At 42.7% G+C, this 24,862-nt stretch overlaps 1 protein-coding gene across 5 annotated transcripts in view; it reads left to right on the forward strand.

Moving 5' to 3' along the window:
• aplp2 (amyloid beta (A4) precursor-like protein 2) overlaps nucleotides 1–24,862 on the forward strand; it is a 71,433-nt gene that overhangs the window by 35,974 nt on the left and 10,597 nt on the right. For 4 of the 5 annotated variants that reach the window (XM_054742596.2, XM_054742599.2, XM_054742598.2 and 1 more), the window contains exons 2-12: nucleotides 2,221–2,394; nucleotides 6,267–6,396; nucleotides 14,007–14,119; nucleotides 16,578–16,789; nucleotides 16,952–17,148; nucleotides 17,351–17,518; nucleotides 19,120–19,253; nucleotides 19,565–19,639; nucleotides 20,070–20,228; nucleotides 21,783–21,911; nucleotides 24,287–24,386. In XM_054742596.2, the coding sequence (XP_054598571.1) occupies nucleotides 2,221–2,394; nucleotides 6,267–6,396; nucleotides 14,007–14,119; nucleotides 16,578–16,789; nucleotides 16,952–17,148; nucleotides 17,351–17,518; nucleotides 19,120–19,253; nucleotides 19,565–19,639; nucleotides 20,070–20,228; nucleotides 21,783–21,911; nucleotides 24,287–24,386 (1,591 nt within the window). The remainder of the gene's footprint in view (nucleotides 1–2,220; nucleotides 2,395–6,266; nucleotides 6,397–14,006; nucleotides 14,120–16,577; nucleotides 16,790–16,951; nucleotides 17,149–17,350; nucleotides 17,519–19,119; nucleotides 19,254–19,564; nucleotides 19,640–20,069; nucleotides 20,229–21,782; nucleotides 21,912–24,286; nucleotides 24,387–24,862) is intronic. The other variant, XM_054742601.2, reaches the window with a different exon arrangement.

Here is a 24,862-nt window from a genome sequence, read left to right on the forward strand (position 1 = left end):
TGTGTGTGTGCGTGTGTGCGTGTGTGCGTGTGTGCGTGTGTGTGTGTGTGTGTGTGTGTGTGTGTGTGTGTGTGTGTGTGTGTGTGTGTGTGTGTGTGTGTGCGTGTGTGCGTGTGTGCGTGTGTGTGTGTGTGTGTGTGTGTGTGTGTGTGTGTGTGTGTGTGTGTGTGTGTGTGTGTGTGTGTGCAGTACTAGGTGAAAATGAGCTTAACTGTTCTCAGCCCACTCAGCTGTTTAAGAAGTTAAAACTATGGCATCATGTGAGGATCAAATTTAAAGTGGCTCATAAACAAATGAGTGCCGCTGTGGTTGTTGATGCTAGTTTCCTTCGTCACCCTGCCTCTCCCTTTTTTCCCTTCTCTCCCTCCTTTGTCTCTCCCTTTGTTGATTAGCGTCCACGTAGCAGCAGGTGTTTTGACACACGCGCACACACGATATTACTGTCAGCGAGTCAGAAATTAGTCAAGGACAATCACCTATTAGGTGTGGCAATAAAAATAGTATTTAGATATTTAAAGAATGTAAAAAGGAAAAAATAACAGATACAATAAAGTGATCTTCCTACTTCATGTCTTTAAACCAAAAACACATGATTTAGTATTTCCTCTAAACTAGAGGACAAGAACAGCTTCCTAAATAAAACTCTCAGGTTCTTGTTGTAACTTAAGTTTAACATAATCAGCTGTTCAATGACCCTAATAAAGAAGAGAGTAAGAGAGTGCACCTAAAGGGCCAATGTCTGTGCCATCACTGGGGGGTTTATTTCCCCTCAGTTTCGATGTTTAGTTTTAAATAAAGCTGAAAAAAGAAGAAAAAATGGATTCTTCATTGTGAAATAGTTGAGGATTGATCAGTGAGCACCAGTCTAACGTTGTTTTCCATCCATTAAGGCCTGCAGATCACTCTGAGCAACTCTTTCGTCTTTCTCTTGTTACTTCTGTTTCTGTCATGTCTATACTGTCACTAATGAGCACTAACTGCCCTGACCTGCTTCTCTTCATGGACAAGTTTGGTGCTGTTTGCTTGGAATGAGCAGATTTCATGTGGAATAAAGGAACTATCTGCACTGTAGTAAAACAATCTTGAAAATCACAATCTTGTCTGAGGATTTATTTTATTCTGTAATTTATTTGAAATGAACCCTACTTGGTTACATCCCTATCACATTATTCATCCTCAATCTTCAAATCACCCCCAATGAACTCTTTATTTTTTCTGATGAACTGTATAAATGAGTGTTAATTGTGCTGTAGACATCTGTAGTCATTATTTTGGCATTTTAAGTGCATCTCATTAAAAATATAAATATTCTGCCCAAAACCGTCAGTGTAGTGTCCTCTTCAAAGCGGGACCTTGTGATGTTAACTGGTGCCATGGGACGTGGCCACGCCCCCGGCTTGCTTGGCACCAGTTTCCTCAGAAACCGATACAGCACAGAGCCTCTCACCAGCTTTAATAAACCTTCCCCCCTTTTTAAGTTGTCCTCTGGTGAAGGAGGTGGAGAGATATCCTTCAGACTATGAAGCTTGCTGCTCTTTCTCCATCCAAGTGGGGTGTTAGTATTTGTGTGTGTGTGTGTGTGTGTGTGTGTGTGTGTGTGTGTGTGTGTGTGTGTGTGTGTGTGTGTGTGTGTGTGTGTGTGTGTGTGTGTGTGTTTTAATAATTATGAGCTTCTTGGTGTTTTCTAAGTGCTTTAGAGTTAAAATGGCTATTATTTTTTACCTTGAGGAGGCGTTCTCAAGTGGAGAGGCCTTACAACAAGCCCCCAAAAGGCATGTCCTTTTCTCTGAGTCATGACTGACTGCAGTCTTTCTCATGTTGTTGCTGCTTTGTGTGAGTAAGTCAGTGAAGATGGGATCAGGGAAAAAAAGCTGGAGCACAAATCCAATCAAGCCTCGGCTCATTTCTGCATCAACACAAAACATTCCCTGGGTGCTTTTAAATGGTCTCCTGCCTGATCCACTCCTCGTGGCACTGCAGCATCGCGCTGCAGCACGGACGTTGCCCCATCATGTCTCCTGTTGTTATCTATTGCTGCACATGAGCTGAATCTGCTTCATGTGGCCCGACTTCACAGTACAAAAGGGTGCTTATGGAAAAAGCGTGCCAAGCAGGCAGTTACTCATGTCTGTCAAACTGAATATTTCACAGCTTTTATTGGATTTACAGTGACTGAGTGCATCAGCCCTCATCTCCCTCTCTCTCTTTTTCTCTCTGCAGGCGTTAGCTGCCAACGCCGGCACCGGGTTTGCCGTGGCGGAGCCACAAGTGGCCATGTTCTGTGGAAAACTAAACATGCACGTCAACATTCAAACCGGCCACTGGGAACCTGACCCCTCTGGGACCCAAAGCTGTGTAGGAACCAAAGAGGGAGTGCTGCAGTACTGTCAGGAGGTGAGTCACTGTAACACGGACCTCATAGGTGTGTAGAAATCCAGGTGCGAAAGTCATTATTACACCCTTTTACCTTGGGGATGGAGCTGAAGTTGGAGGTGTTTATTTGCCTCAACTCCTCCTGGAAGATTGATAATAATCTAGTGGGTGCTTTACTCACCAGAGTCTGTCTGGGATTTTCTTGAGCTCCTCTGGAATTAAAGAAGTGTAGATCTCTTATTTAGTGTGAAGATGTGACGAAGCAGAGCTGCACATTTCCACTCAGCCCTCCTCAAATGTTCTTGTTGCCTTTTTCTTGGTGACATTTTGTTGGCATTTTAGGGAAAGTGCAAACGTGGGCTCATTTACAGCTGAGCAGATGGCATCTAGTGGGTTTGAGTTTTGAACTGAAGGTTTTTTTGAAGCCTCACTCAGTTCTCCTGGAAGCACGCACAAATAAATACGCTCTCAGTCTACAGGAGCTATCAGATAGTTCCTTATAGTTCCTCTGCAGAAGCCGTGACTCTCACAATCCCTTTGATCAGGATTTTTGTTGCTTTTTCTTCTAAATAAGAGCTCAAAAGGAACATGTGGGTGATGAAAGAGGTCAGATTGGTCCATTTCTTAGATTATGTTGATCACCCAGCTCCCCTTGTGCTGAAAGGCTCTCGTTTACCAGAATGGAATAACTTAGAAAAAGTTAACTGACTTGGATTAAAAAAAGAAAAGTATTAAGCTGATTTTGCTGTGATTATTATATCAATAAAATTAAATATGCAAGGGAAAGTGTTCTACAGTTAAAGGGACTTTACGGAGTTTTGAATTTTTATGCTCGCGATTGCCCCCTCAGGCCAAAAGCGTAACGGCAGCTTCAATAGTAGGCTCGTGCACGAGGCGCGCATGCTGTACGTGCACACTCCTTAACGAAAATAACAGCCGAGACAGTCTCGTGTGTGTGTGTGTGTGTGTGTGTGTGTGTGTGTGTGTGTGTGTGTGTGTGTGTGTGTGTGTGTGTGTGTGTGTGTGTGTGTGTGTGTGTGTGTGTGTGTGTGTGTGTGTGTGCGTGTGTGTGGCACGGAGGACAGAGGACAAGAGAGCGCGCAGCTAATTAATTAAATAATTTGGTTCTGTACCTTTCTCTTCAGCACAGCCCACAAAGGTTTATGATGGGTCAGTCCTCCTGCATGCTCAGATCATTCCCTTCCCTTGCTTGAAAAATTGTTCCAAAATGAAAGTTGAACCCACATCTTTTTTACCCGTGAATTCAATGCCGTTCGGCGAGTCTCAAATAAAAATTTGGGCATCTCACTGTAAAAAAATATACCATTAATGTAAAAAATAAACTATAAATTAACTATATTCACACCCAGAATCGAACCAGGTCTTCTGCACGAGAGTCCGATGTCTTACTAGGTGAGCTAAAGCGCCAATGGCATCTTTTGTATCTGTAACATTTATATTCTTGATGACAGCTGAAACAACGTTCAAAGAACAGTTCGGAGCAAAAATGGCTTTTTTGTTGCTAATTTGCAGGACATATCTAGAAGAAAGTAGCTAAGTGTCCTCAGAAATGTAGCTAGGTTCATCACTAGGCGTTAGGAACAGCGACAAAGTCGCTGAGTTGGCTCTACCTCTCTCTCTGCTGCTAAAGCTACGGATAGCAAATGCTACGGTCTATGTCTGAGCGTGAACGTGCATGAAGCAGCCTGCTCGACCCGAGCAGCTCTCTTTTTCTGTGATTTTACAGAAAAACAGGCAATCACAGTAAAAAATGCCAGGGCTCATTCTACAGGACCAGGGCATTGCAGGAGAATGTATGAAGAAGAAATTTATTATTTCCATACATGTTTTGGCTGTCAAACTTCCATAATGTCCCTTTAAAGATATTAATTTTTAAGAAACATTTGTGATGGTTGGCATTCATAGAAATTCATAAACTTTGTGGGATAAAGTAAAAACCCTCCCTAGTTACATAAAAGAATCTTAGGGGAAAAAGGGTCAAATTACATCACCCAGTTTTACATCTTATGCTTTCAAAATAAAAGTAGACTTTTGTATTTTTCAAATTAGACCACAAAATAAAAAACAATAAATTTGGACTCCTTCTGCAACCTATTCTAAGATTAAACCTTTATAAAATTTGTATATGATTTATCTTTTCACCAATATTTCAAATTACACCGTTTTCAACATTTGTTTTTCATACAATCAGGGGTTTTCCACTCTATAGAGAAACTCTAGATGTCCTTTTAGTAATTCACTACATTTATTTAACTTCCTCAGTAAACATCATATGTCTTTTTTAACCAAATTTAAGACAATTCTGGATTTTTAGATTTATTTTTGTCCCAAAAATTTAATTTATTAAATCAGGGAATACAGTACGTTTACTTTTAGTTCATTGATGCCTTTAGTCATAGAAAATTCAACTTTTTTCACACAAATTTTAATTATTTTCAGTTTATTTTTATGTACAATGGGAAGACAAAGCCTCCTCCCCTTCCAGTGGGCTCATTGTTTCCCTGACGGAATAAAAGAAAAGTGAATGGAAATATAAAAGTTCTTTTCTGGTCTGCTTTGCCTTACGCCCTGAATATGTTGTACTTCAGTTTAGATGAAAAAAAAAATACTGTTTCGATTATGTCTGTCGCTAACTGCGATGCCACTGAGATTTATTTGCTTCTAAAGATTTGCAATTACAAAGACTACAAATCAGATGTTGCATATGTGACATCATAGCATGACTCTTCTCCCCAGCGTAGCTGCTTCTTACCACACAGCCAGATTTATGGTGGTTTTCTCCGCGTTTAAATCCTTCTTCCTTTGTCCAGGTAAAATGCATAGCTTGTTAAACGCACAGCCATTATTTTTCTCTTCTCTTTGTCTTGTTTGATGAAGTCAATTTGGTGAGACGAGCAGTTGTAGTCCGCCACATCTTTTCACACAAAACCTGAAGTGACTTTTTTCCGCCTGTTGAAAATAAGCGTTTTCTTGCCATCAAAATGTGTTGTTAAAAATTCACTGACATCGTATGTTAAATGACATATCACACAAGAAACCAACATTTATCAGCCCGTAGAGCCCCATTCATTACTTTTGGCTCTGTTTCTCATGAAGTAATAGCTGGATGGTTATTCTATGATGTCCTAACAAAAGGGGCCACACGTTTTTCATTAATTTCTCATATGTTTTCATTTATTTTGTGATGGTTCAGTAATGTACTCCTTTTTAAATGGTTAATCATCATTTAAAATCTGTATTGTATGTATTGTGTTCATTATGAAATAACCAAAAGGGGGAATAGGATGGAAATATTTCTGTCATACATGTTTGTCATACATGTCAAGTGCAGACTCCTTGTGTGCAGACGAACCTTCACACAAGATTTGTTTCTACAGCTGTTCTCCTCCTCCTCCTCCTCCTGTAGTCAGGTGGCCTTGACGGCCAGGATGGAGAAGAGAGTTTTGTCTGCCAGGTCCTGGGAAGGAGAGGAGCAAGGAGGAGGATGGGCTGGGTGGGCAATTCTTGTGTTTATTTTGTCTGTGTGTGTGTGTGTGTGTGTGTGTGTGTGTGTGTGTGTGTGTGTGTGTGTGTGTGTGTGTGTGTGTGTGTGTGTGTGTGTGTGTGTGTGTGTGAGATGAATTCTGGGCTCATTTCTATGACTTGTTCATGGAGTGACACTTTGAACATTTTTTTATGTCTTCGAATGATTAAATAAGACAGACAGGCCGCTCTCTTTACGGCGCGCCTCATAAGTTCAGGCGAGTTATTTCCACAACTAAGGAGATGAGCGTGACTTAGGCTCACCATAGCTCTCCTACACTCGTTTATGAACCCTCATTGAGGTTTTTATCCTTTTTTAAATACTCACTACTTGTCCTTCCTTCCTTCAGATGTATCCAGATCTCCGAATCACAAATGTGGTGGAAGCTGACCATCCAATCCACATTGAGAACTGGTGCAAGAAGGAGAGGAAAGTGTGCAAAGGCCACGCCCATATTGTGGTACCATACAAGTGCTTAGGTAAGCTAGAAGATTCAGTAGTTTGTGTGTTGGGAAAAACCACTTAGAGGATTAGGAATGGTCCTCTAGATCCTTTAGGTCCCCTTTCCTGTCCTTCCCCCAGCTTTACCCTTTTGTTCGGTGTTGAGAAAGAGGAGTTTATGAGTCATCTTAGTCTTTGGCAGAGTGGAGTGAGTGGAGTGATATTGGAATTCGATTCAGTCGAATTATTTTGGCCTTTAGCTGCAGATTGAGCAGATCCAGGCTGGATGGGGGCTAATGCCTTTCAGAATGATGGCTAACAGGGGGCCCGGGGGGGGGGGGGGGGTCTTTATTGCTGGGCAGGCTTGTTGAGCAATTAAAAACACAATTGTATTTGCTCCCTCAGACAGTGGTCATAAACTCCCACAGGGTCAACAGCGGAGGGATCCAAGAGGAGGTCGGCTTTATTACATCTCATCTCTCCATTTCCCTGCTCTGTCACAAATGACTCCCTGCCTCCTCTGTTCCCCACAGCTTCACTGTAATCAGCTGTGGCAACATGGCTGCATCCCGATTTATGAAATGCCACGAACAGCCTCAGAGTTCCACCCTGATGTACAAAAACACAGCTCACTTCTACTTCCTCGGAGAATTGCAGTAACAAGAGAAATCGAGTCTCCCTGTGTTTTTGCTGTTAGATAGAGGGCGGAGGCATCTTCTTCTATGGTGCAGACAGTTTTAGGATCACTTCTTCTGGCCAAAAGGCGCTTACTAATCAAGTTGTGCCCCTTTCTGGGACAAAAAAAGCCATTAGCGGTTGCGCTGGAGTGTGAAATGGGTTACCGTGTGAGAACATTTTTTGGCAGAGAAGAGGAGGTTTTGGGGGGAAATTTATTGGACTACAAACACGCAGCTCGATTCTGAGCCGAGATGAAAAAACAGATGAGAAGAAGCAATAACCAGTTACCATAATTTACTTAATCCTAAAACCATGGTGCAGATGGTGTGGACTAGAAAACATTTTTTTGTCTTATCAGTCAACTTGCAATAAATTCACAAAAACCTGGTTTCAACTACATAATCAGAAACCTCCTATTAGCCCATATATACATTTGCAAGCTATTGGTCTGTCTGGCACTCATTCAAATTCAGGAAACTCGATCCTCATCGCTACACAGTACATCCGGAAATGTTACATGCTTGCTCAGACTATCTTCTTTGTTTTTGTCTCATCTTACATAGAACGTTAGCAGTAGCTAGGGCCAACGTTAGCAGTAGCTCAGGCATGGGTTGAGACATACAAATGTAAGGGGGCGTGTCTAAGCCCATAATGTGTTAAACCAGCTCCTTTCTGAACTGTATCTCCATGTCCATTACAACATATCTGATGTACATAGGAAAGCAGGTCAAACACAGCACAGACTTTTTGGTACATTAAGGTGGTTTTCCAGGAACACTACTCAGAGCAACTTAGGCCGATGGAGCTCAACCCAGTCACTGTTTCCAAGGGCAGGGTTCATTATTTTCCCTTTACTTTCTCCCCTATTTTTAGCCCCTGCACCGTTGAGGTACCTGGCAAGGCTGAGTCGGGCGGCATTGCGATTCTGGCCGCTGACTGGCTACGGGGCGGAGTCACTGGTTGCTCAAGAGTTTTTTACTTTCAGTTTCACTGCCTGCAGCTATTTCCTGGTTCAAAAAGCCATAAAACTGAGCAAAATGCCCAGCAACACCACCATTTTTCAGCTGAGTTGTTTCTGTGGAGCATACAGGTTACCTTACACTGTTTACAAATCACCTCATGTTATTTTGTCACAAGTAAAAATTACGCACCCCTCCATCCCCACCCCTTCCCCTCCTATGAGGGGTGCACCCACTTTCTGTCATGGAACTGGCATGGGAACAAAACTACACTCGTGGGCTGATTCAAACCACGCTGTACAGAGCTGCTTTAGGTTGAGTAGCATTCCTGGAAAACCACCTTTAGACACCCCAAGATGCCTAATTTCAAAAACAAGGTAAATGTGGCTTGGAACACTAGAAAAAATGTTGATTATTATTTTTGTTTTGGTTCAGAAAATCCTGATAGATCTACGTCACACTGTCACTTAACAGTCTTGGACTCACCCATCTTGACTCACCACAGGGAAGGCTGTTGTTGTTTTAGCGTCCAGGAAACAGCAAAGAATGTCTCGGCTAGTAGAAGCTAACCGTTAGCATTAGCAACTCTGCAACATGGCAGAACTCCCCTAGGCTTGTGTTATTTATGGAGATAAAACATTAAAGTTGCTAAGCAAGCAGAATCAGTGGTAGAGGCGTGTTGCTGTCCATCTGCTTGTGTTTTATTTTTCTGTAAAAGTCGATGCTCTCGCTCCCATCAGTTACCTCGGCTGGTTGTAAATAAGATAACTGAACTGAGACGAAACCGATGGATGTAAACAGAAAGAGGGTTTCAGCCTGATTATCTAATGAAGTGTGTTCATGATTAGTTCGTCGACTCGTCATATCTGACCTGTTGGATGTAAAACATGCAGCTGAATTCTGACGAATATTCCTCACTTTTTTGTTAAAAAAATGTATTCAATACACCAAAAAGAGGGTCGGGTTAATAAGGCTGGACTAGAATCCATGTCAAGTTAATAGCTTTAGATAAATAATTCAAAAAGAAGCGTAATATTTTTTCTTTTAAAGAAGAGAGAAATGAGAGAGTCTCCTTTACAATCCCTTCATGTTTTCTGTCTCTGAACAATGAATCTTTGGTTCTGCTGCTCTGTAATCCCTGCAGTGTGACGTCTTTGTCAAATGGCTCGGGATTATTTTTCAGACGTATTATTTGCGGAGTGGTCAGTCCCTGGAAGACGAGCGTCTGTATGGGTTTAAATCATCAAGTTAATTGGAACTGTTTGTTGGAATGACTCCAGTCATCTTTTCTAGGAGGAAAGATAAACCCAAATGAATTGAAATACAGAACAATAAAACATTGTTCTTCAGCTCAGAAATCACCCAAAGTCGTTTTCAGAAAGTTAGAAGATGAATAAATTAGCAGATCAAATTTAAAATTCCCCAAAATCCATCCATCCATCCATTCATCCATTTTCATCCGCTTTTCCAATGTCTGGTTGTGGGGGCAGTAGCCTAAGGCGAGAGGCCCAGACTTCCCTCTCTCCAGCCACTTGGGCCAGCTCCTCCATAGACATAGTCCCTCCACCGTGTCCTGGGTCTACCTTTAGGTCTCCTCCTGGTTAGACGTGCCCGGAAAACCTCACCAGGGAGACATCCAGGAGGTATCCTGACCAGATGCCCAAGCCACCTCAACTGGCTCCTCTCGATGTGGAGAAGCAGCGGGTCTACTCCGAGCTCCTCCCGAATGACCAAGCTTCTCACCCTATCTCTAAGGGGGAGCCCAGCCACTCTTCGGAGAAAACTCATTTCGGCCGCTTGTGTCCGCAATGTCGTTCTTTTGGTCACTACCCAAAGCTCATGACCATAGGTGAGGGTTGGAACGTAGATCGACCGGTAAATCGAGAGCTTCGCCTTCTGACTCAGCTCTCTCTTCACCACGACAGACCGGTACAACGCCCGCATCACTGCAGATGCAGCACCAATCCGCCTATCGATCTCATGCTCCAGTTTTCCCTCACTCGTGAACAAGACCCCGAGATACTTAAACTCCTCCTCTTGGGGCAGGACCTCATCCCTGACCCGGAGAAGGCATTTTACCCTTTTTCCGAATCAAGACCATGGTCTCCGATTTAGAGGAGCTGATTCTCATCCCAGCTGCTTCACACTCTGCTGCGAACCGCTCCAGCGAAAGCTGAAGATCACGTTCTGATGAAGCCAACAGGACCACATCATCTGCAAAAAGCAGAGACCTGATCCTCAGGCCACCAAAACGGATGCCCTCAACACCTTGGCTGCGCCTAGAAATCCTGTCCATAAAGGTTATGAACAGAATCTGTGACAAAGAGCAGCCTTGGCGGAGTCCAACTCTCACTGGGAACAAGCCCTACTTATGCTGGCAATGCGGACCAAGCTCTGACACCGGTCATAGAGGGACCTAACAGCCTGTAACAGAGGGTACCCCATACTCCCGGAGTCCCCCCCACAGGGCCCCCGACGAATGCAGTCAAATGCCTTCTCCAAATCCACAAAACACATGCAGACTGGTTGGGCAAATTCCCACGCACCCTCCAGGATCCCCCTAATGGTATAGAGCTGGTCCAGTGTTCCACGGCCGGGACGAAAACCAAATTGCTCCTCCTGAATCTGAGGTTCAACAATCCGACGGACCCTCCTCTCCAGAACCCCTGAATAGACCTTACCAGGAAGGCTCAGGAGTGTGATCCCCTGTAGTTGGAACACACCCTGCGGTCCCCCTTTTTAAATAAGGGGACCACCACCCCGGTCTGCCGGTCCAGTGGGACTGCCCCTGATGTCCACATGATATTGCAGAGCTGCGTCAGCCAACACAGCCCCACAACATCCAGAGCCTTAAGGAACTCTGGGCGGATCTAATCCAACCCTGGAGCCTTGCCACAGAGGAGCTTTTTAACCACCTCAGTGACCTCAGCACCAGAGATTTGAGAGGCCAACCCAAAGTCCCCAAACTCTGCTTCCTCACTGGAAGACGTGTCGGTGGGATTGAGGAGGTCTTCGAAGTATTCTGCCCACCGATCCACAACGTCCTGAGTAGAGGTCAGCAGCACACCGTCCCCACTATAGATAGTGTTGGTAGCGCACTCCTCCAGGCTTGTGTTATTTGTGAAGATTAAACATCCATGTTAGAAGTCGGTGGTAGAGTTGCATTGCTGTTATCCAATGCGAGTTGTCCAAATATCAGAAAGTAAGACTCTAAAACCTGCTGTCTACACCTGGCTCCTTTTTAGTTCCTGGAAATGGTGCACCGGCGCGTCCCCCCACCCCACAGAGTACAGTTTACAAAGCATTCATTCCTGCAAGAGACCACTGCAAATGTATTGATTAAACAAGTGTTCCACAAGAACCATATAGTAATCACAAAGTTTTGTGGTTTAATTAGGATAATAACTGATTTTGAAACATTTTCTTTTATGTAATCAACATTTGTCCTCTACATCGAGAGGAGCCAGTTAAGGTGGCTCGGGCATCTGGTCAGGATGCCTCCTAGACGTCTCCCTGGTGAGGTTTTTCAGGCACGTCCAACCGGGAGTAGGCCTAAAGGGAGACCCAGGACACGTTGGAGGGACTATGTCTCTCACCTGGCCAGGGAACGCCTTGGGATTCCCCTGGAAGTGCTGGCCCAAGTGGCTGGGGAGAGGGAAGCCTAGGCCTCTCAACTTGGGCTACTGCCCCCGTGACCCAACTCCGAATAAGCGGATGACAATGGATGGATGGATGGATGTGTGGATGGATGGAACATATGTCCTATGTGTCAATTTATCATCTAATGAAGAAATTCCATTTATTTTATTTTTTTGTTTTTTATGTATACTAAGTTTTTTTTATCTATGGTCTTGTGTGCCACATTACTAGCTGTTAGCATGTCAATCTGGCATCAACGCTTATCTCCTTCTTCAGTCAATAGATCAATAAATCCACCTCTACTGCCGCTGATCTGAAGTAAGATGTTGGCAAGGTTATCAGATGGATGGAAGGGCAAAGGAGGAACAGATGAAGGTGGAGTCAAAACAGAGAAAGGAGTTCATGCGCTCAGAGATGTGATGCAGGATTATCTGCAGCGACTAAAGGTTCAGCTGCTCTCCAAACACGACCATCCATCCATCATCCTGCTGCAGAGCTGCTGCAGGTGGTTTCACCCTGAAATCCTCCAGGAACCCTCAGAGCGTGCGACTGACAGAACCTAATGAAGAGTGTGTTTGTGCCGAGTCCGGAGAAGAACGTCCAAAGTTCTTTCTGTTAAACTTTCAGGCTGTTTAACTTAGTCTACGTAGGTCCTTAGAAATAAAATTAAAAATGTATCCAGAAATTTTTAAGAAATAGGGCTTCAGCGCAGCCTTGGAAATTTTTTCTTTTTTGTATTTTTTCCAGACCTAATTAAATATTAAGTGTTTCCAGCCTGAATTTCTGGAAAAAATTTCAGACATATTTTTATGAAAATATAGAATATGAAAATATTTTAGCCATGAGGATGATTGTTTGAAACAAGTTAGCACAGGTGGTTGTGCCTAGGAAAAAAAAAACAGACGTTGAGTCCAGTTTGGAGGGGTATTTTTTTTGTTTCGTTTTTGTCGTTTACAGAAAATGTTTTCATCCCTTTTAAAAATTCTAATCAGATGTCAAAAAATTTCACTACATTCACCAGAGAAATTAAGAGATTTGAGTCTGGATAAACAGTTATATCACATTTTTAAATGATTTTATGCTTTTTTATGTATGTTTCTGTTTAGAAGTAAGAAATAATAATGTTTTCTGTTAATTTCACCTATTATTATATTTATTATCTGATAAAACTTTACATTTCAATAGGAATTCTTGTAGAATTTCACTCTTTGAGGCATCAGATGGTGAACTCCATGTTATTAATTGTGTTATTTGAAATTGAATTTAGGAGACAGGATCTGTTTTAAAATGGCAGCAACAGATTTTGTCTCTGGACTAGCCATTAGCCCATCAATCCTGAAGGATGTAAACCCAGGTTCTCTGAAAAGAGGCCGCTCAGGATGCTAAAACACATTTTATGAATTACAATATGTTGAACAATTCGACATTGGAGAACGCACATCTGACTCGAGTCTGAGGGGGGGCATGGGGTTCGGTTTCTGTTACTGTACCTCCCAGATGAGAAGCAGCTGCTATTTCCAGCTCTCTCCTGTTCCTCTCCTACCCTCTCATTTTCCAAAACACTGCCTTTGCTCCCTCCGCCCGCCTTCCCGCCTCACCCGTGCTCAAGCGGCACTCCTTCAAGCCGAGGTTATGGCAAGCCTCTAAATGATCAGTTACAACGCTGCATAGAGCTCTCATCTGTGTGTTTTCCGTCTGCCCCCTCTGTAGCGGCTCTAAACCATCCATCTCTCTATCTTCCCCTCCTCCCCGTCTGTTTTCTCCATCTGTTTCTACCTGAGCACCTTCAGCCCGGGCCTTCCTTTAATCTCCATCATGACTCCTTTCACCATATTTAGACTGGGAGCAGATTTTAGCCCAGAACTATTCATAGGAAGACACAAGACGCCTTTTCATGCCATTTATTTCCTCCAGATCTGCTTTCGGTCGTCCTGCTCTATGAAGAAAACATCAGCGAATTTAAATAATAATTTAAAAGGTACTGATATCATTGAGTCGCAGGAAGAGTTTTCAAGGCCTAATAAGGAGCCACAGGGTAGAACCGGATTTTCTCTGCAGGCGTTTTGATTGCAGATGCAGCTAAACAGGATGAATAATCCTTTTTCGGTTTGGGGTGTTCATACAGGTGTGACTGTCAAACATCATTTCTGTTATCCCACCACAGTGAGATGTAAAGAACCAGCCAACTATGAATTATTGAATCTTTTTTTTCTTCCTGCTCATCTCATCTGTTATTCCTTTTTTAGCCCCATGGAGTGATTTATTGCGTCTAACCCTGGCAGTGCTGTAGAGGAAGAATTTTTTTTTCTGCCGAGGACAAATTGGTGCTGTGACTAACAGCCATATTGGTCCATGTGATTTGTCTTTTGCAGTGGGAGAATTTGTGAGTGACATCCTCCTGGTTCCAGAGAAGTGCAAGTTCTTCCACAAAGAGCGTATGGACATGTGCGTCACCCACCAGCAGTGGCACAACGTGGCCAAAGAGGTAACGGCACGAGGGACTCCATAGGAAGCAGTGGGAGGATGTTTGTCGGAGAGCTGCTGGGAAGATTGGTGCTGTCGGAAGTCAGCAGCAGCCAGTGGCGGATCTGGGAATTTTCTGAATATGAGGCCATCAAAGGGCCACAATATTTATTGAGGGGCCAAGTATTAATTCTACATCCTTACACAAGATTTCACACTCGAAACTCCTATTTTGCATATTAGTGCCGCTAGTGTTTGGATTTGGAATTGCATCCACCAAAAATCTGATGATTGTACCAAGTACAGATGAGTGACAGTACAGGGGCACCTCAGGGCGGCATTCAGATTTCAGCAGAGGCCAAGACCCCACCCACAGAACCGCCAATGGGAGCTGCTACTTGGGTTAAATTAAATGTCCCAAATTATGAACGCTACAGTGGCATATCAGATTTTATTGAACTGGAACAGATTAGACATTCAGATGAGCTACATTTATCTACTCAACAATAAAAACCTTTTATATTGTCAAGAATCACCGGAGTAGACTTTTGTAATGACTGGAGTTTTGTGTGTGTGTGTGTGTGTGTGTGTGTGTGTGTGTGTGTGTGTGTGTGTGTGTGTGTGTGTGTGTGTGTGTGTGTGTGTGTGTGTGTGTGTGTGTGTGTGTGTGTGTGTGTGTGTGTGTGTGTGTGTGTGTGTGTGTGTGTGTGTGTGTGACTTCAGTCATGACTATAATCGTCCCTCTTTACCTCCCAGTATTCCTTTCTGAACATCTTTCCACCTGTCTGAGTCTCGGATGTCTGATCTCTGGCTTACTGGTAGTCCTCACATTTCATCTTCTAATCAGATTAGTGTTTGAGGTTGTTGTGAGGTTAATCCCCCCTCTGGCAACTCCGGATCAGTCCGCAGCTCCCGTCACGTTTTTGCTCTCATCACCTCCAACCTTTTACCTCCAGACTCGCTAACGTCACAGAGCTCCAAGCAACAGCAAACTGTAGTCTGAAACATTTTTTTACATTAACATTTAAGCATCAGTAAACTCTCCCAGTGGGAACATCAGGTTAAGGACTTCCAAAACAATGTTGAAGTGTTTAATCCTTTATTTAAGCTTCTGAAAACTCAGAGAAGCTGCAGGTCACTGAAGGGGCTGCGTGACTCTAGAAATGTGACAAATGAGTCATAAGTGTGTCGATCTGTCGGTAGATAAGCATGCTACTCACAGTCCTTATTAGAAGTTCATCAGATAAAAAATTAATCACTAAACCTCTGAGAGCATTGAGACGTATCAATGAAAATATTTTCCAACCGACTCCGAACCACAAAAAGGAAGTTGAAGCTCAAAAATCAAACACCTTTTGTTAAAATTGGATTAATAACCAAGCAGCTCTATGAGTAAAATGGGCTAAAAAAAGACATTTATCTCATACAGAAATGATTAAGTGCTGAGATGTGGCATGCCAGACCAAAAATAGCTTTTTTAAAGTAATATTCTTTTTTTTAATGCAAATATGAGAATCAGGAGAATTTGCTTGTACGACTGCAGATGTGGGCACAAGAAGGCAGAAACAAGGTACATGCACATCTGCATAGGATCACATTAAGGAGGTTAGAAAGTTGTGGGGAGATTAGCGTTTGTGTGAAGGTTAACAGTCATTTATTGCTGTTAATACAAAAGGGTTCATTAAGTGCAACAGGAGGCACTAAAGAAGCAGTTCTAATGAGGGTGATGAGAAGAGATGAGGACATGTTTAAGGTCAGATGACATCAGAGTGACACCTGGTGGATGAATTAATTTCTTATCAAAGGTGGGAAACATTCGTTTAATCAATACATTTGTAGTGTCTCTAATGAATGCCGGTAAAGCGTACTCTGGGGGGGGAGACAGCAGGATTTGGAGTCTTATTTCCTGATTTTTGGACATCTCACTTCAGATTGGCTAACAGCAACACGACTCTGACTCCGTTGGCTTTGCAACATGGATGCTTTATGTCCACAAAAATACAAGCCTGGAGGAGTTCTGCTGTGTGGTGGAGGTGCTAATGGTTAGCTTCTGCTAGTTGAGACGTTCTCTGCTGTTTCATTGACGTTAAACTAACAACACCCTTTCCTGTCTCACGTCAAGATGGGTGAGTCCATGAATGTTAAGGGACAGTGTGACATACATCTGTCAGGCTTTTCTAATCCTAGAGCTTCATCGTCTGTTTTCTATCAGAAACTAATGCAGGAGATGGGTGTAGAAGACTATTGTCGTGTTCGGCCTGCATGAAAAACTCAAGAGTGACTTATTATAATCAGAAATAATAATGATGAAAAAATGTTTTTCAGTGTTCCACACCTTTACATTTTATTTGCTCCAGAGGCAGATCTAGGATCTTTGAGTATGGGGGGCCATCGTGGGGCTACGATATTTACTTAGGGACCAATTATTAGTCCAACACCCTGGATTGTGTTGATCAGACAAACTTTTCTCAAATCCTCAGGCCTGCTCCAGGAGCTCCATGGTGCTGCACAGCTACGGCATGCTGTTGCCCTGCGAAGTTGACAAGTTTCACGGCACCGAGTATGTGTGCTGTCCCGCCTCCCGCTCCGCCGAGTCCACCCCGACCTCCATGACCCCACAGGAGGACATTGTAGAGGAGCAGGTGGAGGATGAAGACATTGACCTGGATGAAGATGATGCTGCAGAGGCCAGGTGAGCAGCTGCTGTGTGAATATTTTGCATTTACAAGGGGGCATCCAAAGAACTGCCTTTAATCCTTCACAATAAAAGCCTCAAATTTACCTCAAAAGATTATCCCCTGTTTTTTAGAGGGATGGTTAAATGTTTCTGCATCTGACCCCCCCCCCCCCTCAGTGAGACACCAGCTGACGAGCATCCAACTCAGATGGAGGAGGAGCCAGGAGACGAAGGTGATGAGGAGGAGGAAGATGAGGAAGAGTACCACTACGTGTATGAGGATGAGGAGACGGATCAGGATGAGGATGAGAAGAAACAGAGCAACAAAATGTCAGAGAAGATGGATGAGGATAAGATTTTAGAAGAAGTGAAAGGTTTGTAATGCCTTTGAAACAATTATCACGTTATTTTAGTTCCTCATTGTCAAAATTCATCCCCATAATCCTGTTCATAAATTCTGCTCCAGCACTGAGTTTGATTGGTAGCCCTGGAGTTAAGAACCAGCTGGTAGTTTTCTGTACCTGATGTTTCTGGTCCTGTGGAGGTCAAAGGAACTAATCAACATTCCGCCGGCAGCCGTGTGCACCCTGGAGGCCGAAACGGGCCCCTGTCGTGCTTCCATGCACCGCTGGCACTTCGACGCCAGCCAGAGGAAGTGCGTGCGCTTCATATACGGGGGCTGTGCCGGAAACCGCAACAATTTCGACTCCGAGGAGTACTGCATGGCTGTGTGCAAACGTCTGAGTAAGTGTCTCAAGACCGAGACCCAACTGATCAAACCTCCTTCTTCTCCGTCTGTCAGACTCAAATAAAAACCTTCAACTTTATTAAAGCCTCGAACATCTGAAAACACAACCACTAAACACTTTTCATTCATTTATTGATTTTACTCATTTTCTAGCATGCCGACACAAAATTCTTGCAAAATCGTGACGTTTTAGGGAGCAGAAAGAAGAAAAACTCCTATTTTACCTGCTTTTTAATTATAAAGCATCACGTTGCTTTGTTTATTGAGCTGCATTGTTTACTTTTAATTGTTTCTTCAACTGAATATTAAAGAAGTTAAAATAACAAAGTTGTGTTTATGTTAAGTATAAGGAAATAATTGTATTATTATTTGATTTTGCAGAGACGGTAAAATCTGCTTCATTATTTTGATGCAGCAGATAAACTACCTGCATGTGTGAATTCATGCAAATTAGTCTAATTATTGTTCAGTTAAATTCTATGAAACTACATAAAATTAAGGAGTATTTTTTATGTGAGTGTCAAAAAATGCAAGTTAAAGGTGCAGTATGTAAGAATATTGTGAGAAATTTACAGTGAAAAAAATTCAAGAGTCGAATGTTTCAGTCCTTTTGGAAGGAAGGGTATACTGAAACATATTTTATATCCAGCTGGCTGCAGGGTTTGTCAGTTTTTCTCCTTTCAAATCAGGAAGGAGGGACGATTGTAATTTGAAGACGGTCGGCAAAAAGCTCCAGAGTTGTTTAAAGTTGTTGCAGTAACCAAATTTTAACACAAGTTGTAATTTTTATTTCATTTCTACACATTGCACCTTTAAGACTGAGTTAAACCCATAAAGCGCAGCTTAATATAGAATAAAGAATCAATTTTTAGGTACAATATAGAATTTTGAAAAACAAGCCTAAAATAAACTTTTCTGCTTTAGTTCTTTATTCCTGTGCATGCAAGAAAGGTTTATTTTTCTTCCATCTTTACTTTTCTGTTTGCTTTTTGCCTTTCATTCATTTTTCGGTCTTTTGACAACCTGTTTTGTTCCATCCACCTACAGAGCTCCACCTTTATTTTTAGAAACACGCCAGCATGTCGGCACATGTAGTGATGCGATTCATTTCAATCGGGTTAAATGCGGTTCATGGCCTGAGGCAGCTGGATTATTTTGCCGTCTGATAAAATGAGATAAAGTTCAGAGAAGGAGCTGCGGCTTTATTGGTAACATCAGCATCGGCATCTCCTGCTGCCGCGTTGGTCTTTGGAGGTCACAGCGCTGCGTGCAGCGAGTTCCTCACATCTGCACAGAGAGGATCCCAAATCTGGTCCCCTCAGGTCTCGCTCCGGACGACCCAGCCGTCAAACACGACGGTGTCTCCATTAGCGAAGGGATCTGTTGGCAGAAAGTCGATGAGAGGATGAAGGAAAATCCGAACAGAGAAAATGTCAGATTGATCAGACCTACTGTGGGTGGAGGAACACCAGTGAGGATTCAGCTCTGCACTGTTCTCCCCCTTCAGCTCTCTCTCTCTCTCCCTCTCTCCATCTCCATCATATCCTGTCTTTTCATCTGACTTTACTTTTTTAAATCTCCATTTGTTGTTTTCCAGCTCTTCCTCCGACCCCCCAGCCCACCGACGATGTGGACCTCTACTTTGAGACTCCTGCTGACGACAAGGAGCACAGCCGCTTCCAAAGAGCCAAGGAGCAGCTGGAGATCCGGCACCGGAACCGCATGGAGCGGGTGAGTCGGGCAATAGGAAAACCAAATATCTTTTGTTGGGAAACATAAAACATTTTGTGACTTTTTTTTTTTTTTTTGCATCATTCTCAGAAATTTCAAGAGAAATGAGAAACTTTGTTTGAATAAGTGGGAAGTATTCACTAATGTAGGAATAACAGGAGCTTTCAGAAACTGAATTTTAGAAAAGGTCTCACCTTTTGTGCATAAAAATCATTTTCTAACAAGGTTTTCTGCAATTTTCTGACTCATTCTTTTTCAAATGATGCAGTAAGACTCTTGTACCTCTTTTCTCTCCACGTCTGTCACTTCAGGTACGAAAAGAGTGGGAGGAGGCTGATCGTCAGGCGAAGAACCTGCCGAAGGCTGAGAGACAGACGCTGATCCAGGTAACACCCCGATCCTTCCCTCTGGGACTCCCGTACTCTGTCCCTTTGTATGGATGAGATATGTCAGCTTACTGGCTTCAATAACGATCCTTTCCCAAGCTGCTTTATCTTCACCTCTCTAAAACTAAACGAGGACACAGTCTAAGTAGGAAGACGTCTAAATGAGTCCCTTGACAACCCTGACAGGTGCTGAAACTGAAACCAGGAGTTGGATTTTTACCAGCAGCCACTGAAAGGCAAAAGGAAATAGTTATTTGTGTTTTTTAGGAAATCGTCTCCTGAAAGGCCAATTGGATTTTGATGATCTTCCCTGAATGTTTGCCTCTGAATCGAGATTGCTGCCACAGCTAAACCCAAAATGACTGAAACAGCCAAGACGATGGCACATGAGTAAGTTCCACTTTAAAGATGTTTGTGGATTTGTTTCCAGCACTTCCAAGCGATGGTGGAGTCCCTGGAGGAGGAGGCAGCCAGCGAGAAGCAGCAGCTGGTGGAGACTCACCTGGCCCGCGTGGAGGCCATGCTGAACGATCGACGCCGCCTGGCCCTGGAGAATTACCTGGCTGCCCTTCAGGCCGACCCTCCCAGGGTAGCACAACTCAAACACACACACCTCTGTCACACATTTCTGTGGTTAATTTTTAAATATCCTGTCAAACATCAGCTCATCATGAGGTGAAAGAATCACTTCACCAGGAGAAATCCTCCATGAGCACAAAGACAGTCACATTTAGCACCTACAGCTGTTTTCTAACCGGATTTCTTTTGTTGTGTTTTCACACAGTTTGCCTCGTCTGTTGTTTCTGCTATGAATAAAATTCAAAAAATTTATTTTTGTACTTAATGTGTTGAAATTGCCCTGGTAATGTTACTTAATTTTCTGCTAGCATGAGATAACGCTAATAAGAGCCAAGCCACGAAGTAAAAATATCCACATGGACAAAAACATGTTGTTACTTACAAGTCCAGTAGCAACAAAGCCAGGGGTGTTTCTCAGTGTCAAGGGGCCTTGCCTTGCGAGGCAATGTTGTGCGAGGCCAGGCGCCTTGCTTGCAAGGACGCTGTCCTTCCCTGGTGAAAGAAAACGGTTAAATGGAACAGACTTGCATCACGTGATCGCGGCTTCCACGGCAGTCACGTAACGTCACGTGACACGGGAGATAACGTTATATTTTATATGTATTAGTTTCAATATAAATATATAACGAGCCTTTTACTTTTTAAATTGTGTATATGTTTATTAAACTAAAAATATTACTGAGTTACTACCCGCTAGCCACCAAAGCTGCAAATACTAAGCAATTAACCAACAATAGATAACTTCTTTGGATCTAAAAATTATTTAAATTAGTTGACTTACTTTTAAACTTTAAAACTGCCCTCAAAGTAGCTGCCGGCTTCTGATCCGCCGTCCTTTTGAAAATACTGCGGTGTATTGTGGGTAATTTTTGACGAAGCCTAGGCTACAAGACACCTCCCGTGTATCCTTGCTCAGCTAGCTAAACGGCTAACAAACTGAGAGGAGAGCACACACCTCGATAGAACATGAACATTGGAACACGTCTTGGCAGCTCCTGATGACGTATCTCATAGGCAACCGGGGCGAGGCCAAGACATCAAGGCAAGGTTCCTTAGCATTGAGAAACACCCCAGGTCACCATCAGTCCAAGAATTCATAGCCTCCTTTAGCTTCCTCAAATGAGTGTAGGCTGCACCGATGTTCACTCTGGTTTTAGCTGTTAGTGTCGCCTCCAAATACATTACTCTATTATTTTTACCCCCAGGCTCTGCCGTGATGCCAACAAAAAAAGCAAAAATCTTCTTCCTGTGCTTTTTATTACCATTGGTGAACTGAAAAAGCTAACTGCTAGCCTTTATGTTAGCTAAAGGCACAGGAAACAGCTATTCTCGCAAAGCAGATATAGAACTCCCGCTAATCTTCCTACCCAAACCACAAAACTCTTAAGTGCAGTTTCTGGTCAGCAGAGGACTGTCCAGTGTGGAGTTCTTGTTTCAGGCTCAAGAACCACCTAAACCAGTTTTAAAGCAATAGCTGAAAATGTTAACATCTCTTTCACTTAAACTATTCAGTTTATAAAAACACGTTTGTGTGACCAACATTTGCTTTGTGTGTGTGTTACAGCCTCATCGCATCCTTCAGGCCTTGAGACGATACGTCCGTGCCGAGAACAAGGACCGCCAGCACACCATTCGCCACTACCAGCACGTTCTGGCTGTGGATCCTGAAAAAGCTGCACAGATGAAGTCACAGGTCGGTCCTGCAAGCAATCACTACAATCCTTTTAATCTAATTAGCAGTGAAAGCACTTTGGAGTCAATTGAGTGTTAAAAATTCGAAATCAATAAAGACTAATTTAGGTTTGGGTTCCTGTTTAGTAAATTCCAGTTTGTTCATATGTTGACATTTTGCAGCTCGCTCTGATGACGTAGGACGCATGTCTGTAAGTCTGAGAGCGTGTGCCGAGCTGATGTGCAATCTCCATCCTCCTCCTCAGACAGAGGAAGGATAATGATGTCTCAGCCTGCTCCTCTCTGCCCTGTTTGTAAGTGTGTGGGAGGTAGAAAGAGGAGTGCGTGCGTCTCTCCCTCCCAGAGATGAAGCCCAGGAGGAGCGAGCGTGCTCGTGTGAGGCAGGGAGGGGCGGCTGTTTCATTCACTTAAGCCTCAGCCTAAGATTAACAGGTCTTGTGTAACACTGGACTCTGCGCAGTGTGTGTGTGTGTGTGTGTGTGTGTGTGTGTGTGTGTGTGTGTGTGTGTGTGTGTGTGTGTGTGTGTGTGTGTGTGTGTGTGTGTGTGTGTGTGTGTGTGTGTGTGTGTGTGTGTGTGTGTGTGTGTGTGTGTGTGTGTGTGTGTTACAGATAACTGAGCAGATGGATGAAATAACACAGAGAGGTGGACACAGGAGGACCGTGGGGGTTGTTTTAGATAAATGGTGAATCTAGGAGGAGGAGAACCTCTGAACTCATCCACAAGGAGCCACTCTGTGTTCATTTGTCAGGCTGAGATTCTCACACGACCCAGAAATTATTTAAAATCATCTTTTCTAAATACTCAGCTTTATTTTACCCATTTTATGTGACTTTTGAGGCTCCGGTTTGTTGCTTCATAATTGTCAGTTCAGCTCTGACGCCTAATCCGTCATAATGAGGATTTGTTGACAGGATGTAGCCACAGGCCCTGCAGCTTTGCCTCTAGATGGGGAATTGCTGCCGCCTACTGGTGTTTGTTGTGCACTACAGCCACGTGAGGAAATTAAAAACACCAGCTTCCTGCCAAAAACTTATTTTCTGCCAAGAGTCTTGGAGGCAGAATCGTGGGACAGTTGATTCCTCTGCTAACAGCATATTGGTGGTGTTGGGAAAATACAAAGTTTAATTTATTATCTGCTAAAGTTTTTGTTTTGTTGTTGCTTTTGTCAGATCGTGGTTGTGTGGAGGAGAGGAGGAAGAGTTACTTAATAAAAATGATTCATCCCAGAATAAATATCTGCCTTTAGGTGGAGAAATATCAGCTTTGCTTCAAATATTCATTCATGTAGGGGAAATTAGAGTTTATAACACAAGAGTTTAATTTGAAATATTTCAACTTTATCTTGTTTTGTCATTTTCTTCCCATTTTTATTTGTTCTCCTGCCTCTTTTCCAGCCCTCATGAGTTAAACTCTCAGCTTTTCTAGCTGACACTCATTTCTGATTAATGTTTTTGATCTTTTTTTTTTTTTGCACGATTATTAAAACACCAGATTTCTAATCTAATCTGTCATATTTGTAATCCTTGAACTGGTAATTTTGTTCTCTGTTTACTTTTTTGAAACGTGCGCTGAAATTAGACAAAAACCTAAATGAGTGAAATAAATGTAAAAACTACAGGAAGGTCTAAATAAAAAATTACACTCCTAAATTAAAACCTTAATAATAGTTTAGTAGTCGCTTAGTAATAATACTATAAAATTCTGATTTCATTCATTTATTTTTTGTTGTGAAAGTTAAAGTTAAATAAATTCTAATGGTAAATGGCCAGTATTCAAATAGCACCTTCTAAACCCCCCAAGGCGCTTTTACAACACAACCTGTCATTCACACGCTGATGGTCATGTGCACTAACGGATACAAGGCTACCAAACACAGGCGTCCCCGGTCCATCCGACCACCACCAGCAGGTAAGGAGGGAAGTGTTTTGCCCAAGGACACAACAGACTGAGCGGGGCTCGAACCTGCAACCCTCCGGTTACCGGGTGGGCACTTAACTCCTAAACATAAATCTTTTAGTCATTTATATTGGGAAGATAGTTATTTTAAATAGAGATGTTCAATTTTCTGCATTACTCGTAAAATAATATTTAGGTGCAAATGTTTTAATATTTTATTTATCTTTTTTACAAAAAAAAATTTTTTTACCTTTAATTTTTGTTTCTCTGTAAAAAGAGTTCTTAAATTAATATAATTATGTGTCATGGAAATTTTTGGGGGGGTAAACATTAAATCATCTGAATTTTCAAAATAAAACATATCTCCATCTTACTTACAAAGTGGGGCTGTTTCAGTTTTGAAAAAGATTTTTAAAACTCCGTTTCATCGTGATGTAGTTTATTTTTGACTTTTTTTTTGTCTCTTTCTCTCTTCCAGGTGATGACCCACCTGCGGGTGATCGAGGAGAGGATGAACCAGAGCCTGTCCCTGCTCTACAAAGTACCATATGTGGCCGAAGAGATTCAGGATGAAATCGGTGAGTCGTGTTCAGCCGCGGCCCTCGGGCGGCCAGCGGGAGAGCGCTGTAATAAGACTGCAGTGAAATGAAAACTTTGATGAAATTGGCACTCGTCTCTGTTCGATGAATCCGATACTTTTCATTTTCTCTGGCTCATGTGGGCTTTTATTTTAACTGCAGACTGACTTAAAGAGTTTCTGCAGAATAAACCAAACATGAGACGAGAGGACGCAAACTCTTTCTGACTTTGACCCAATTATTCACACAGATGAGCCTTTTTTTATCTTTAGCCTGAACTTAGAGGAAAAATAGAATACATTTTTAATTTTGAGGCACCTATTCTACTCAGCCCTCGTTACAAACGCCATGATGTAAAATGTCCAAACCATTTTTATATCTTCTGATTTATTGGCTTTTATTCAGGGAAGAGTAGTGTGAGGTTTCAGTTTAAATTCAGGTTGTGCCCATGTGGTGACAGAACTGGGCCACAGCTT

Source organism: Nothobranchius furzeri, chromosome 13, assembly GCF_043380555.1.
Source record: "Nothobranchius furzeri strain GRZ-AD chromosome 13, NfurGRZ-RIMD1, whole genome shotgun sequence".
Lineage (NCBI taxonomy): Eukaryota > Metazoa > Chordata > Actinopteri > Cyprinodontiformes > Nothobranchiidae > Nothobranchius > Nothobranchius furzeri.